This window comes from Hyperolius riggenbachi, chromosome 7, assembly GCF_040937935.1.
Source record: "Hyperolius riggenbachi isolate aHypRig1 chromosome 7, aHypRig1.pri, whole genome shotgun sequence".
In the NCBI taxonomy this organism is placed as follows: domain Eukaryota; kingdom Metazoa; phylum Chordata; class Amphibia; order Anura; family Hyperoliidae; genus Hyperolius; species Hyperolius riggenbachi.
In genome coordinates, this window is record NC_090652.1 from 147,908,759 (window position 1) to 147,925,234 (window position 16,476).

At 45.2% G+C, this 16,476-nt stretch overlaps 1 protein-coding gene across 3 annotated transcripts in view; it reads right to left on the reverse strand.

Moving 5' to 3' along the window:
- TMC5 (transmembrane channel like 5) overlaps window positions 1-16,476 on the reverse strand; it is a 243,192-nt gene that overhangs the window by 113,757 nt on the left and 112,959 nt on the right. For all 3 annotated transcript variants that reach the window (XM_068244746.1, XM_068244745.1, XM_068244747.1), the window contains 3 exons: window positions 15,696-15,798; window positions 11,649-11,736; window positions 1,559-1,807 (listed from right to left, as the gene is read on the reverse strand). In XM_068244746.1, the coding sequence (XP_068100847.1) occupies window positions 1,559-1,807; window positions 11,649-11,736; window positions 15,696-15,798 (440 nt within the window). The remainder of the gene's footprint in view (window positions 1-1,558; window positions 1,808-11,648; window positions 11,737-15,695; window positions 15,799-16,476) is intronic.

The window sequence follows — 16,476 nt, forward strand, 5'->3', positions numbered from 1 at the left end:
ATTCAGGTTTGATGGCTTCTGAGCATGGACAGCTCTCTTTAACTCACACCACAGATTTTCAATTATATTCAGGTCTGGGGACTGAGATGGCCATTCCAGAACGTTGTACTTGTTCCTCTGCATGAATGCCTTAGTGGATTTTGAGCAGTGTTTAGGGTCATTGTCTTGTTGAAAGATCCAGCCCCAGCACAGCTTCAGTTTTGTCACTGATTCCTGGAGATTGGTCTCCAGAATCTGCTGATTCTGAGTGGAATCCATGCATTCCTCAACTTTAACAAGATTCCCAGTCCCTGCACTGGCCACACAGCCCCACAGCATGATGGAACCACCGCCATATTTTACTTTAAGTAGCAGGTGTTTTCTTGGAATGCTGTGTTCCTTTTCCTCCATGCATAACACCCCTTGTTATGCCCAAATAACTAAATTTTAGTTTCATCAGTCTACAGCACCTTATTCCAAAATAAAGCTGGCTTGTCCAAATGTGCTTTAGCATACCTCAAGGGGCTCTGTTTGTGCTGTGGGCAGAGAAAAGGCTTCCTCTGCATTACTCTTGCATACAGCATCTCCTTATGTAAAGTGCGACAAATGGTTGAATGATGCACAGTATCTCCATCTGCAGCAAGATGATGTTGTAGGTCTTTATTGCTGGTCTGTGGGTTGACTGACTGTTCTCACCATTCATCGCTTCTGTCTAGCCGAGATTTTTCTTGGTCTGCCACTTCGAGCCTTAACTTGAACTGAGCCTGGGGTCTTCCATTTCCTCAATTTGTTCCTAACTGTAGAAACGAACAGCTGAAATCTCAGAGACAACTTTCTGTATCCTTCCCCTAAACCATGATGGTGAACAATCTTTGTCTTCAGGTCCTTTGAGAGTTGTTGCGAGACCCCCGTGTTGCTACTCTTCAGAGAAAATTATAAAAGAGGAGGGAAACTTACAATTGACCCCCTTAAGTACTCTTTCTCATAATTGGATTCACCTGTGTATGTAGGTCAGGGGTCAATGAGCTTACCAAGCCAATCTGAGTTCTAATAATTAGTTCTAAAGGTGTTGGAATCAATAAAATGACAACTGTGCCCAAATTTATGCACCTACCTAATTTTATTTAAACCATTATTGAGCACTTTCTGTAAATCCAATAAACTTCATTTCACTTTTCAAATATCACTGTATGTGTCTCCTATGTGATATATTTAACTGACCTTTTTTATCGTAGCAACCAACGATTTATACAGGAAAATCATGACGATTAACACGGTTGCCCAAACTTTCGCATCCCACTGTACTTCCTTAATACAGATACAGAAATCCTTTTAATAAGCCACTCCTTGGCTACACCAGGAAGTCTAATCTTAATCTCTGCCTGTACAGGATCCCTTCCAAAAATCTCCTTTCTAAGCTCCCTATTTTCTTAAAGACAAGGTCAACACACAAGGAATATAGAAGGGACAGAGAACATCAAATGTGAGAATTTACTAGAAAATATACCAATGGGATGAGAAAAAGCAGAACATATATGCACTTAATGATTCTAGCAATGAAAAGCATTGCAGTACTTACAGCTCCTGTAAGTAGCTCCAGGCCAGAAAACGTTAGGTTGTTGGGTCCCATGTCAATAAACTGTGGAATGGTTATAAAACTGAAGTTCACCACAAATGAGAAGATGTTAAACATCAGCAGCCACTTTAAGAATATGAAGTAAGACAGTATGCTTGATCCAAACTTTCCTTCTATGACTTTCAAGGTGCCATACCAAAGGCTAAGTACTTCAAACACATCGACAACCCCCTGCTTAAACTTCCGGAAAGACTGGTGGTGAAAGAAACATGAGAAATTAGGCATGACATTAGCTGAACTTAGAGAATGGAATTAGACAATATGAAGAGAGGTTCAGGTTCACAGTGGCAACAGATCACAATGCCTGGTGGAAATAAGGTGGCATGCAGTGCCATGAGGTGGATTACTGCACTTACTATAAAAGGACAACTATCCCCAAAAATTGTAAAATTGTAAATATATCCATATAAAATGTAGATTTCCCCTGGAGAAAAATGCAGTATATTTCCTGTGTTGCTGTCACTGACAGTAGGCATCAAAAAACTGACAAATCTGACAGGTTTTGGATTACTCCATCTCCTCATGGGGAATCTGTTAATTCTTTATTTACAGATGCCAAAGCACTAACTGAACAGAAGTTGCTTAGTTGAACTGCCACCATAATATATAGATCCTTTCCAAGGAGTGCTTTTTAAATTATAAAGGAAATGCTGAGCCACCTATGAGGAGATGACAATTTTTTCAGTATCTACAGCAACACAGGAAAAAGGTAATTTACCGTATGGTGCATTTTACTCGAGGAGAAATGTATATTTTATATGTATGCATTTTAACTTTTACAATTTTTTGCAATAGTGGTCCTTGAAAGGAGTTTGGCAGCGCTACAAAAAGCAGCATGCTAAAGTTTTCCTGTTAATGATGCAAGTTTTCCATGCTAATGATGCAATGCTGCACCACAGGCCAAACTGCTTTCTACTCTCTCCCTTCCACACCGAGTCCATTGCATTGCAACAGAGAATATCATCGCAACATAATGATATTCCTTTGGAGCTTCTCGTATCTAGTGTGCGGTGCAGTGTGGTGCGTTGGGTGGGGGTGACCAGGTAGCGCATGCATTTACAGTGGCAGTGAGGCATACTGTCATTGTACTGTATGCTTCCCTGTATAATCGCACTGCAGCAGTAAGATGCGGTGCAAATTTTCATCTATATTGCATTGCGATCTGATCACAACACAATTGACTGAATGTGAAAGGGCCCTAAAGGGCATAAAGCAATTTGGTGTGTAAAATATCCTCCTACTTCTGCTATGGGAAAAGCAAATAAGACTAAACCGTTGGCAGCAGGCGTTAATATGATTTTTATTTTTTTTTAGTTTTGAAGCCAAAGTGAGATTTGATCCAGGATAAAATCACAGCAGCAATTATCTACGCTCTAGCTAGTTAACGTTTATTCTGACTTTCTTCCTGGTGCAGGAGAATGTAGATAAGCTCTGCTGAGATTTTATGCAAAACCTGCAAATATGTTCCATGTACAAACAAATGCAGCATTTTCTTCTTCTATGTGGTTATGCCTTTATTTTATTAATCCAATGCAATTTCCTTTCATTTCTAAGACTGGCCAATGCAGAATTTGATGTAAGGAAGATGAGGACATTACAGTGCTATGAAAAAAAGTATTTACCCCTTCCTGATTTCTATTTGTTTTGCTTTCAATCTTTTTTTTTTTTTTTTTTGCATGTATGTCACACCTAAATGTTTCAGATCATCAAACAAATTTAAATATTAGACAAAGATAACCAAAACAAACACAATGACACAATAACTATCCAAAACTACACAACCCTATGTGGAAATATAATTGCCCCCCAAACCTTATAAATGGTTGTACCAGTTGTAGCAGCAACAGCTGCACTTCAGCATTCCCAGTAACTGGCAATGAGCCTTTGAAATAGCCGTGGAGAAATTGTGACCCATTGTTCTTTGCAGATGTAAGGCTCCCTGCACACTGCATGCAATTCTGATTCCGATTTTTAATCATTTTTTACATCCGATTCTGATTTTTTATCGTTACTGCATGCTGCGTTTATTTCCTCCGTTATCTGTTGATTGCATTCAGGGAAAATCGTAAATTGCAAATTGGAAATGGAATCGTAAAACGGATTTGCAGTATGCAGGGAGCCCTAGGCCTGGTAGATCTCTCGCCTTCCTTCAGCCTCTTTTCCCCAATCTAATACCACGCTCTTCACCTATACGCCAAGCCCCTGGGTGAATGGGAGACCAGTACACCTACCCGACTACGGTTACCACGCAGGACTACAGTGTGCACGGTATGAAGGCCTTAGGCCGGGAAGACAAGAGTACCACCAGAACCCACTAAACAAGATAAACATTACTGGATGATATCAGGAAATTGTAACGATTGGTGTCAGCACGCAGAGAGAATCTGATTATTGGCGATCTGCAGTATCACCAAGAATGCAGATAAATACCTGATTATTGATGATCTGCAGAATCACCGATAATACAGATATATTGCTAACCTCTGGACACCCAGCAAAAGAAACACAATAAAGACAGTAATATATCACAGAAGTGTGGAAATATCCACCACACGGCAATTCCTCAGAGGTGTGGTTACCTCTGAATGGGAATCCCGTGAGTGAGATCCTCTAACCAGGCAGAGTGAGGAATCTCGACCCCTAGCAGTAATCGTCTGCTTGGGGCAAGCGTCTCGGAGAGGCAAGCCTCAGAGATAACCCTCCAGTGGGAGACGTTTCACTGAAGGGAGAAAGGTCAGACAGGCAAGGGTTCAGCAACAGAGATGGCGGCAGCGGTACAGGAGCGGAAGGCAGAAGAGTAATCGGTAATCAGGCAGAGGTCGGCAACAAGAATCAGATAGGCAGAGGTACAATAGCGTAGAGAGAGAGAGTAGTCAAGGATAGCCGGAGTCAAACACAGATAAAATCAAATACAATCCTAACTAAGGTGTGAAATCCTTAGTATCAACACCAGGGCACTGAACTAAGGTCTGAGCGCTAATACAGAAGTGTATTCACGACAGCAGACAAAGAGCAAGTGAAGGAAGGCTCCGTTTATGCTGGGAGCGCATCTGCAGCGCCACGCAGCCGCCCAGCCAATCCCAGGGCTCCTGCGATCAGCTGACTGGAGAGTCAGCTGACCCTCCTGCGTAAGAGGTAAATATCCTGCCTCTATGCACGCGCATGACCCTCTGCCTCTGTGCACCACGGAGGCCACTAAATACCGCCGGCTGCACCCCCGGACCCGCCGCCATGTCGCCAGCCGCGGCGGCGGTGTCCCCGTCAACCTGTGCCAGCAGTTCCGCGTGTGAAGCGGAACTCGCTGGCAGGGAAGCGGAGACCGCCGCCATGTTGCCCCATGCGGCGGCGTCTCCGTGGGTCCTTACAGTACCCCCCCCCCTTGAGGAGTGGACTCCGGACACCTCCTGCACAGTTTCTCAGGATGCAACTGATGAAATCTCCTCCTCAATCTGTCAGCATGCATGCGATCCTCTGGAACCCATGACCTGTCTTCCACACCATACCCCCTCCAATGGACCAGATACTGGAGTGAATTCTGCACCAGACGAGAATCCAAAATCTTTTCAACTTCAAACTCTGTCTGGCCCTCTACCACGACTGGGGGGGGGGGGGGGGGGAAGAGAGGAAGCCACATACACTGCCGGTTTCAGTAAGGAGACGTGGAACGATCTCCCACATCTCATGCTGGCTGGAAGATCAATAACATAAGAAACCTCATTGATCTTTTTGACCACCGGATAAGGCCCTATGAACCTAGGACCCAACTTGGTGGACGGTTTTCTGAGTGCCAAATGTTTTGTTGACACCCACACCTTGTCTCCTGGAGCAAAGTGCCACTCAGCAGACCGTCTCTTATCGGCCTGTTTCTTTTGTCTATGAAAGGCTATGCCTAAATTTCTTTTCACCTGTCCCCAACGCTCCGTCAAAGCCCTCTGCCAATCCTCTAGGGCAGGGAAGGGAGAAGAACACACAGGCAATGGGGAAAACTTAGGGGGATTTTCCTGACACAACCTGAAAAGGGGACAACCCTGTTGACGAACTTTTCAGGTTGTTGTGCGCAAACTCGGCAAAAGGTAAAAATTTAACCCATTCGGTTTGCACGTCCGCCACATAGCATCTCAGGAACTGCTCCAGGGCCTGATTAACCCTTTCGGTCTGCCCATTGGTCTGTGGGTGATACCCTGAAGAAAAGGACAGGTTTATACCCAATGTATGGCAAAAAGCCCTCCAAAACTTTGCCACGAATTGGACTCCCCTATCAGAAACTACGTCATCCGGAATTCCGTGTAACCGGAAGACGTGTTGTATAAAAAGATCGGCCAATTCTTGGGCTGAGGGAAACCCTTTAAGTGGAACAAAATGGGCTGAACCTGTCTACAATTACCCAGATGACTGTCATGCCTTCGGACCTGGGGAGCTCGCCAATGAAGTCCATGGACAAATGGGTCCACGGTTCACTTGGTACTGGTAAGGATTGTAAGGTGCCCACCGGAGCCAGGCGGGAAGGTTTGTTCCTGGCACAGACAATACACTCTCTAACAAATTTTCTACAATCTGAAGCCAATGACGGCCACCACACACACCTAGTGAGCAGATCTAGAGTGCGAGTGACCCCAGGGTGACCTGCATTCTTATGGGCATGGAACAGCTGCATGATTTGTAGTCGGAAAGGAAGTGGCACGAAGAGAACCCCTTCCGGCTTCCCTTCCGGGGTATCTAACTGATAATCAGCTAGTGTGGCTGCCCAATCCTTCCAGGTCTCAATTGCAGCTAGCACCACCTTGGGAGGCAGAATACCCTCGGGAGATGTTGACTGGGCTGTCTCAGGCTCGAAACATCTGGAGAGGGCATCTCCCTTGACGCTTCTAGAACCTGGAGTGTACGTGATGACAAATCTGAAGCGTGTAAAGAACAAAGACCAGCGGGCCTGTCTGGGAGTAAGCCTTTTGGCGCCCTCAATGTACTCCAGGTTCTTATGGTCAGTATATACCACAATGGTATGTTCTGCACCCTCAAGCCAATGACGCCATTCCTGAAAGGCTAGCTTGATGGCAAGGAGACCCCTGTTGCCTACATCGTAGTTTCTTTCAGCAGGGGAGAATCTACGTGAAAAGTAGGCACAGGGATGTGTCTTGCCCTGCACACCTGAACGTTGAGACAGGACCGCCCCCACCCCAATCTCCGAGGCATCTACCTCCACCATGAAGGGAAGGGTGACATTGACATATCTCAATATCGGTGCAGAGCTAAATTATTTTTTAAGGGTGTTGAAGGCTGACTGGGCCTCTGATGACCAATGGTAAGGGTCAGCCCCTTTCTTGGTTAAACTAGTCAAAGGGGCTACTACCGAAGAGAATCCCTTGATAAATCTCCGGTAGTTGTTAGCAAAACCAAGGAATCTCTGAAGTGCCTTCAAGCCTACCGGTTGTGGCCACTCCAAGACAGCCGAAACCTTTTCTGGGTCCATAGAGAGACCTGACGTTGAAATAATGTATCCCAGAAAAGGAATTTGAGTGACCTCAAAGAGGCACTTCTCTAGTTTTGCATACAATAAATTTTGTCTCAACTTCTTCAATAGATATTTGACATGCTTGCGATGCTCTACGAGGTTTGAAGAGAAAATCAGTATGTCATCAAGGTATACCAAGACAAACTTCCCCAACACCTCCCTGAAGACCTCGTTAATCAATTCCTGGAAGACGGCCGGGGCGTTACACAACCCGAAGGGCATAACTAGATACTCGTAATGCCCGTCGGGTGTATTGAAGGCCGTCTTCCACTCGTCACCAGCCCTAATGCGCACCAGGTTGTATGCCCCACGTAGGTCCAATTTAGAGAAAATACTGGCATTGGTAATCTGGGCAAAGAGATTGTCTATCAGAGGCAACGGATAGCGATTCTTTATGGTGATCTTGTTTAGACCTCGGTAGTCAATACAGGGTCTAAGACCACCATCTTTTTTTTTGACGAAAAAAAACCCCGCCCCGGCCGGTGACCGAGAAGGGCGGATGAACCCCTTTGCCAGGTTCTCAGTAATGTACTCCCGCATTGCCAGTTTCTCCGGCCCGGAAAGATTAGAGAGATGACCCCTAGGGGGCATACAACCAGATCTTAGGTCGATAGGGCAATCAAAACTCCGATGTGGTGTTAGTTTATCAGCGGACCTAGGACAGAACACATCCGCAAACTCAGCGTATTGTGCTGGTACCACCTTAACCTCTACCTTGGCAGCACAAATGACAATCTTCCCCAAACACTGAATATGGCAATAAGGTTAGGTGACCAGCTGAGTAGCTGACCTGAGGCCCAATCTATCTGTGGGGAATGGAGCTGCAACCAGGGCATACCGAGAATTACGGTGGAGGTTGCCATGCGCAAAACAAGAAACTGTAAACTCTACTTATGTAGAACCCCTATCGTGCATGACAACCTTGGGGTCTGAGAGAGAGGTTGTCTACACTGTAGGGGAGAATCATCCACTGCTGTGACGACTATTTGTCGGTCTAAGGGCTGTAAGGAAACACCCAGTCCTTTCACAAACTCGTAATCTATAAAATTGGCTGCGGACCCAGAGTCCACGAAAGCTTCAGTACAAACAGTAAAATTCCCCCAGGAAATGGAACACGGGAGGAGTAACCGATTATTCTGACTTAGAGGTAAGCTCTGTGTGTCTAGGGTATTACCTCTAACTACACCTAGACAGCAGTGTTTCCCGATTTCCTGGGGCAATTTTGAGCAATATGACCCTGCTCTGCGCAATATAAACAAAGATTTTCTGCCCTTCTGCGCTCTTTCTCGGCCCGAGTCAACCGAGAATGTCCGATTTGCATCGGCTCGTCAGTAGGAGGGGTAGGTGATGAGGACGCATAAGAGAGAGTTCTTACTGCATTCCTGCCTCTCGATTGGCGCTGATAGCGCAATCTGCAGTCCGCACGTATCGCCAAGGAAATGGCGTCATCGACGGACTTGGGTTCTGGGTGTCCTAACATTAATTCAGACACTGCGTCTGACAGGCCTGAGAGGAAGCAGTCTAATAAGGCGTAGGACCCCCACCTAGATGACACAGCCCACCTTCTGATTTCGGCCGCATAAACTTCAACCGAATCTCGACCCTGCTTGAGAGTTTTGAGCTTCCTCTCAGCAGTGATCGAAGCATCCGGGTCATCATAAATTATAGCCATCGCTTTAAAGAACTCCTCAACTGACGTCAGTGCTGTGTCCTCGGGCGAAAGACCATATGCCCAGGTTTGTGAGTCCCCGGACAATAAGGTCTTAATAAAGGTCACCCTTTGCTGCTCAGAACCTGACAAAGTTGGTCATAGCTCAAAATAAGACAAAACCCGTTTACGAAAGTTCTGGAAGTCAGATCTTTGCCCTGAAAACTTTTCGGGCACTGACATACGAAGATCTGTGACCGGAGGGGATTGCACAGTGGCCACAGTCGTCTGCAAGACCCGTACAGACCCAGCTAATTGGTTGATCTGAGTCTGTTGTGAATTAACCACCTCAATGAGGTTGTTAATCGAGGTGGTTAGAGTCTCGATCTGACTGCGTAATGCATCCATACTAGTGGTCTGCTGTTCTGTAACAATTGGTGTCAGCACGCAGAGAGAATCTGATTATTGGCGATTTGCAGTATCACCAAGAATGCAGATATATACCTGATTATTGATGATCTGCAGAATCACCGATAATACAGATATATTGCTAACCTCTGGACACCTCAGCAAAAGAAACACAATAATGACAGTAATATATCACAGAAGTGTGGAAATATCCACCACACGGCAATTCCTCAGAGGTGTGGTTACCTCTGAATGGGAATCCCGTGAGTGAGATCCTCTAACCAGGCAGAATAAGGAATCTCGACCCCTAGCAGTAATCGTCTGCTTGGGGCAAGCGTTTCGGAGAGGCAAGCCTCAGAGATAACCCTCCAGTGGGAGATGTTCCACTGAAGGGAGAAAGGTCAGACATGCAAGGGTTCAGCAACAGAGATGGCGGCAGCGGTACAGGAGCGGAAGGCAGAAGAGTAATCGGTAATTAGGCAGAGGTCGGCAACAAGAATCAGATAGGCAGAGGTACAATAGCGTAGAGAGAGAGAGAGAGTAGTCAAGGATAGCCGGAGTCAAACACAGATAAAATCAAATACAATCCTAACTAAGGTGTGAAATCCTTAGTATCAACACCAGGGCACTGAACTAAGGTCTGAGCGCTAACACAGAAGTGTATTCACGACAGCAGACAAAGAGCAAGTGAAGGAAGGCTCCTTTTATGCTGGGAGCGCATCTGCAGCGCCACCCAGCCAATCCCAGGGCTCCTGCGGTCAGCTGACTGGAGAGTCAGCTGAACCTCCTGCGTAAGAGGTAAATATCCTGCCTCTTTGCACGCCGTGCGTGACCCTCTGCCTCTGTGCACCAGAGAGGCCAGGGTCCGCGCGCGAACGCGCACTAAATACCGCCGGCTGCACCCCCGGACCCGCCGTCATGTCGCCAGCAGTTCCGCGTGTAAAGCGGAACTCGCTGGCAGGGAAGCAGAGACCGCCGCCATGTTGCCCCGCGCGGCGGCGTCTCCGTGGGTCCTTACAGAAATAATGCAGGATGCACTAGTGGAGGAGACAACATAGATCACAGTAGGAGTAGCAGACAAGAGACATGGAGTAAGGTTGCTCACAGCGACTGCAGCTTTGAGCTTCCGATAACCACCACAACAAACAAGACCAGGATAGTTGCTCATAGCAACTGCAGCTCTGTCCGCCACACTGAATACGACAAGGACAGACAAACAGACAGGAAGGAATGTTTGAGTAATGGAATGTTTGTCTAATGGCTACCGCAGTGATGACATAGATCCACTGGCGTAACAATAGGGCCTGCAGCCCCTGCCCCCGTGGGGCCGTTTTGGGGGGCTGGAGGGGTCGCAACATGAGGGGAGAGCTATGGCCACCTCGGGCTCTCCCCTCTGCGCTCCCCTCCAGCATCAATACACTTCCTGTATAAACAGGAAGTTGCGTCAGAGGCTAGATAGAGGAACTTCCATGCTGGAGCGCACGGAAGGTATGTATCTGCCGCCTCTGCCCGCCGCCTGCATACCCAAATGTATTGATGCTGGAGAGGAGCACAGAGGGGAGAGCCCGAGGTGAGGGAGGGGGGGGACCGTCCCCCCTCCCCACTGAATGTGGCCGTAGTTCTCTCCTCATACTGCGACCCCTCCAGCCCCCCAAAACGGGCCCGAGCGGGCCCTAGGGGGGGCGCTCAGAATCTCTGCAGGGGGGCCTGGTGGGGCCTAGTTACGCCCCTGCATACATCCACACAGGAACAAACTAGACAGAACAAGAAGGAGCGTAACTAATAGCAACCGTTGCTATAGCAACTGCAATCGCTGACATGCTGTAGCATGTCCTGCTGGTTGCAGTTCAACTGCAACCAGCAGGATAAGCTGCAGGAGAGATCATGACAGCAGAATTGTTTTAATTCAGCCATATTAGAGGGTTTCTGAGCATGAATCATCTTTGAAGGTCATGCTGTAGCATCTAAATTAGATTCAAGTCCGGACTTTGACTTGGCCACTCCATTTTGTCTTATTTAACCATTCAGAGGTGGACCTACTGGTGTGTTTCAGATCATTGTCCTGCGGCAGAATCCATTTTGTGTTTACATGGGCAACCTTTGTCTAATATTGAAATGTATTTTATCCGAAATAATAAGAAGTTGAATAGAAGTTCACTGTAAATGTTAACTGTTGGATGCCAATAACAGCCTCCTTGTTTCTATTCCTCTGGACCAGAGTCTATTTTCCAGACTGCTTGTCAGAAAAAGTGGTATGGTACCTCATATGGGCTTCCACCAATAAACCTGTCTTGACATTCTACTAGGCTCTTGGAGTCACCAAACCAAATGAGCAGTATTCATACCCCAGAAGAAGACAAATACATATTTCTTTATAAAGGCAAGATGAATAATAATAACAGTTGTAAGAATACTAATTGCAATAGTATAATCAATAGTGATAACAGCAGTATAAAAGAAAGACTTGCCATATTAATGCTATGAGTACATCCTGAGCAGCAATTCATTTGGGAGACGTCTTTTGATGATTTCTCTTTCAGGCTCATCACTTGATTCCTGTACAGAGTTACATTGTGATGCAGTTATAATAAATGTTTGGCATAAAAGGGTAACTCAGCCTAAGGCCTCGTTCACATCTGCTGCGCTGAAAAACGTGTTAAAGCGCATGGTAAAAAACGCATGCGCTTGTGCGCGCTTTAGTCCGCGTTTCTATGCGTTGCGCTGCGCTTCTTTAAAGCACGTTTTGCTTACTGTAGCAGCAGCAGTTGTCAATAAAACTTTGTTTTTGTATGTAAATGTATTTTTTTCTCCAATTAGGGGTAAAAAACGCATGCGCTTCTATGCGCTTGTACGCGCTTCTATGCGCTAAAAAAGCGGACCCATTCACTTGCATTGCTGTGCGCTTTACAGCTCAGCGCACAGAAATGCATGCAACACTACGTTTCTGTAACGCTGCTCAGCGCAGCGCATAGATGTGAACCAGCTACATTTAGTTACATGGAAAAATCAATACCTTGCTGATCGCACAGGGCAGTGCGCTGTGGAAAGCGCACAGAAACGGCCCTGATGTGAACGAGGCCTTAGTACAAAAATGTATATAACATAATAAACATTCCCACTACAGAATGTCTGTCTTTATGCCATTGGCTGTTATAACTTTGTTTAATGCTAGTTAAAAAAAAAAAATAATAATATTTTTTTCCCTCAACCAATATTGCATTTTTTTTTTGCATTGGTTAGAATGTGCTAGGCACTTTGTGGTGAACTCTTTAAGTTTTGAGGACTCCACCCCAGCTTCACTCACTCCCCCGCTTCACTCACGCTCTCTCCTCCACCCCAGCTTCACTCACTCTCCCTCTCCTCTACCCCAGCTTCACTCACTCTCCCTCTCCTCCACCCCAGCTTTACTCAATCTCCCTCTCCTCCACCCCAGATTCACTCACTCTCCCTCTCCTCCACCCCAGCTTCACTCACTTTCCCTCTCCTCCACCCCAGCTTCACTCACTCTCCCTCTCCTCCACCCCAGCTTCACTCACTCTCCCTCTCCTCCACCCCAGCTTCACTCACTCTCCCTCTCCTCCACTCCAGCTTCACTCACTCTCCCTCACCTCCACCCCCGCTTCACTCACTCTCCCGATTCATCTTTTACCTAGTGACGGCTCCTGTTAATGATTCAATGAGTCATTCCCCATGACTCAATGAGTCATTAGCAGGAGCCGTCACTAGGGGAAGCCTCCCGGGAGAGATGTCTGCAGATCGTGCTGCCACCGCCGCGGCTGCCGCTGAGTAGGTGAGCGTCTCTGCGCTAACTTTTCATTTCCAAGTGTAGCTGACATGCTGGAGGCAGAGGACCACACAGCAGACCACACAGTGCTGGAATCCATAGAAAGGTGAGTTGCTCTCCAGTTATTGTTACCGGGGGAGCGGACCGGCAGACCACACAGGGGGACAAGGCAGGGAGTCCCCAACAATGCGGCGGATCGGCGGTTGGCATCGGCAGGCGGTTCTGAAGTCGGGGATTCCCTGCCTTTGGAATATAAGACGTAGGCACTTTTTCTTCCTATTTTTTGGGGGAGAAAAAGTGCGTCTTATATTCCGAAAAATACGGTAAATGCTTTTCTTTGCTTCTGTCTTCACAAGGGAAACATCACTGTTGTAAATTACAGATGCAGAAGAGTCTCAATCTTCCAATTGTAATTGTAATATTAAATACTTAACACAGGAAAAAGTGAAGGCATGACTAAATAAATAAAAAATAGACAAAGCACCTGGCCCGGATGGCATGCATCCTCGGGTCCTAAGGGAATTAAGTTCAGTTATAGATAAACTCCTTTATCTTATCTTTTGTGACTCTCTTTCAACTGGCAAAGTCCCAGTGGATTGGCGTACAGCCCACGTTTTCCCATTATTTAAGAAGGGTAAAAAATCAGATCCAGAAAATTATAGACCTGTAAGCTTAACATCAGTTGTTACTAAGAGATACTATACATGACTTCATAGTAGAAAATAATCTTATTTCTCAGCTTCAACATGGGTTTACCTGTTTGACTAACATGCTCAGCTTTTATGAGGTAGTGAACGCTAATGTGGATATTGGGAATGCTATAGATGTGATATACTTGGGCTTTGCAGAGGCCTTCGACACTTCCCCACAAAACTCTGGTGCAAAAGTTGAGGATGCAAGGACTGGGGAAGAGTCTGTGTGCATGGATAGGGAACTGGCTAATGGACAGAAAACAAAGAGTTGTGGTCAATGGATCATATTCAAAATGGGTGACTGTTAGCAGTGGGGTCCCACAGGGGTCTGTACTGGGTCCAGTGCTCTTTAATTTATTTATTAATGACCTAGTAGATGCAGTAGAAAGCAATGATGCTATTTTTGCAGATGATACAAAATTGTGCAGAATCATCAACTCTTAGGAAGATAGGGACATATTGCAACAGGATCTGGATAGGATAGCTATATGGGCACATAAATGGCAGATGAAATTAAATGTTGAAAAATGTAAAGTGATGCATTTTGGTTGTACCAATGGTCTAGCACCATACAAAATAAATGGGATACAGTTGGGGACATCAAACTTGGAGAAGGACAACAAGTTAAATAATCGTATTCAATGCCAAGCCGCTGCAGCTAAAGCTAATAAAATTTTGGGATGCAATAAAAGGGAAATAAAAACTCGAGATGCTAGCATAATATTGCCCCGTTTAACTCTCTCATAAGGCCACATCTGGAATATGGAATTCAGTTCTGGGCACCACATTACAGGAAAGATATTGCAGTTTTAGAGCAGGTACAGAGACGAGCAACAAAATTGATACGTGGGATGGAAGGTCTCACTTACCAAGAAAGGTTAGATAAACTGGGTTTATTTAGTCTAGAGAAAAGACGCCTTAGAGGGAATCTAATTAACATGTATAAATACATCAGAGGGCAATATAAAAGCTTGGTGGATAAGCTTTTTGTCCCTAGGCCTTCTCAAAGGACTAGAGGACATGATCTGCACATGGAGGAAAAACGTTTTAACCATTTATTTAGGAAAGGGTTCTTTTAGAGTGATTAAGATGTGGAATGCATTGCCACAGGAAGTCGTTATGGCAAATTCTATACCTGCATTTAAAGGGGGCTTAGATGCTTTCCTTGCGTTGAAAGACATCCATGGCTACAATTACAAGGTAATGCCCAGTGATGTTGATCCAGGGATTTTATCTGATTGCCATCTGGAGTCGGGAAGGAATTTTTTCCTTTTGGGGCTAATTGGACCATGCCTTGTAAGTGTTTTTCACCTTCCTCTGGATCAACAGGGATATGTGAGGGAGCAGGCTGGTGTAGTACTTTGTTCTCTGGTTGAACTCGGTGGACGTATGTCTTTTTTCAACCCACATAACTATGTAACTATGTAAAAAAAGAAATCAAAGTAATCTTACTGGACATTATGGCAACAATATATGGTTTGTTGTACAGGACTTCCCAAAACTCTCATCTCTCTATGTGCTACTGGTTCACTGCTTACCCAGAAATCTACACAAAGTAGGAGGTTCCCAACATTCAGACATCCCCTACATTATCATGTCATTTACTAAAAAGACCAATTCATTACACAGGTCAGGAGAAAGCAAGTCTGTGGGGATGACAGAGATGCCATACCTTTTACAGGACTTAAATGGGCTTGTCCAACTTGCTTCAGTCAGATGCCACATTCTCTTTTTTCCACCAAATGGATAACCAAAATACCATAGACTTTTGCTAACAAATGTAAAGTAATATTTGGTACAGATGAAATAAACATATGTGCATAAAAACATGCCTCAGTGGTCACATGTTGTACTTTGTTTTGCCTTAAACACCCTTATATTGTACAGTGCTATGAAAGAAGATAGTGCTATATGAATTAATAATAATAATATTTCCTATTTTCTAGGAGTGAAAGCATTCATCAATCTTGACACAGCCAGAACAAGGAATAACCCTGACTATCCCTCCCACAATTATGTCACATAAAACAAGACATTACCTTAGCTCACGTTTTTCTTTCAAACATATTGGAAACTTCCGTAATTCTTTAGCTAGCTCAGCTGCAGGCATTTCCACTAGTTCTGCAATTAGCTTTTCTTTTTCTGGTTGATAAAAGAAAACAAGACAGGTTAATGATTCCAAATATTAAAATAAAATACAGAATTAGCGATGAACAAAAATATAAAATAAAAATCTCTTAACTTTATAATAAGCTTCTTTAGGGAAAGTAAAGTTGAAGCTAACAAATCACTAAAGTACTTACACAGCAACCAGTTAACTGTGATTCGCTAATTTAAGGTTCTGCTGCCAAAGTAATATGAATTAACTTTATAAGACTACCATACATACACAAGACTACCATACACACGGTACTGATTATACACAGAGGGGAGCACGGCTTGCAAACAAGAGGAGTGAGTAGGGAAAGAGTAGGGGGAGTGCCAGAACCTTGTTTGCAGCATTGTGTTATACACTCTCAGGAGACCAGTGTAGTGTAGACCAGGTGCTTAGAGCAGGGGCGTCAAGCGCCAGAAGTATGTACCTCCCTTTTGTTTAGACAAGAGGAGGGACCCGACCAGCTGCCGTGGGGTCGAGGAGGACACAGGAAACCTCTGGACCATTAGGAGGGTTCCCTTAATGTGGGTATTTACCTGTTTGTTTGTTTTTTTAAGTTACCTTTAAATTTGAATTGAAGTAATTTTTGCTCAGAGGCGCTTAGCTTTCCTTGAGCAAACATTCAGTTACTCCCCACTCTGCCTGATGAAGCAGGTTACACCAGC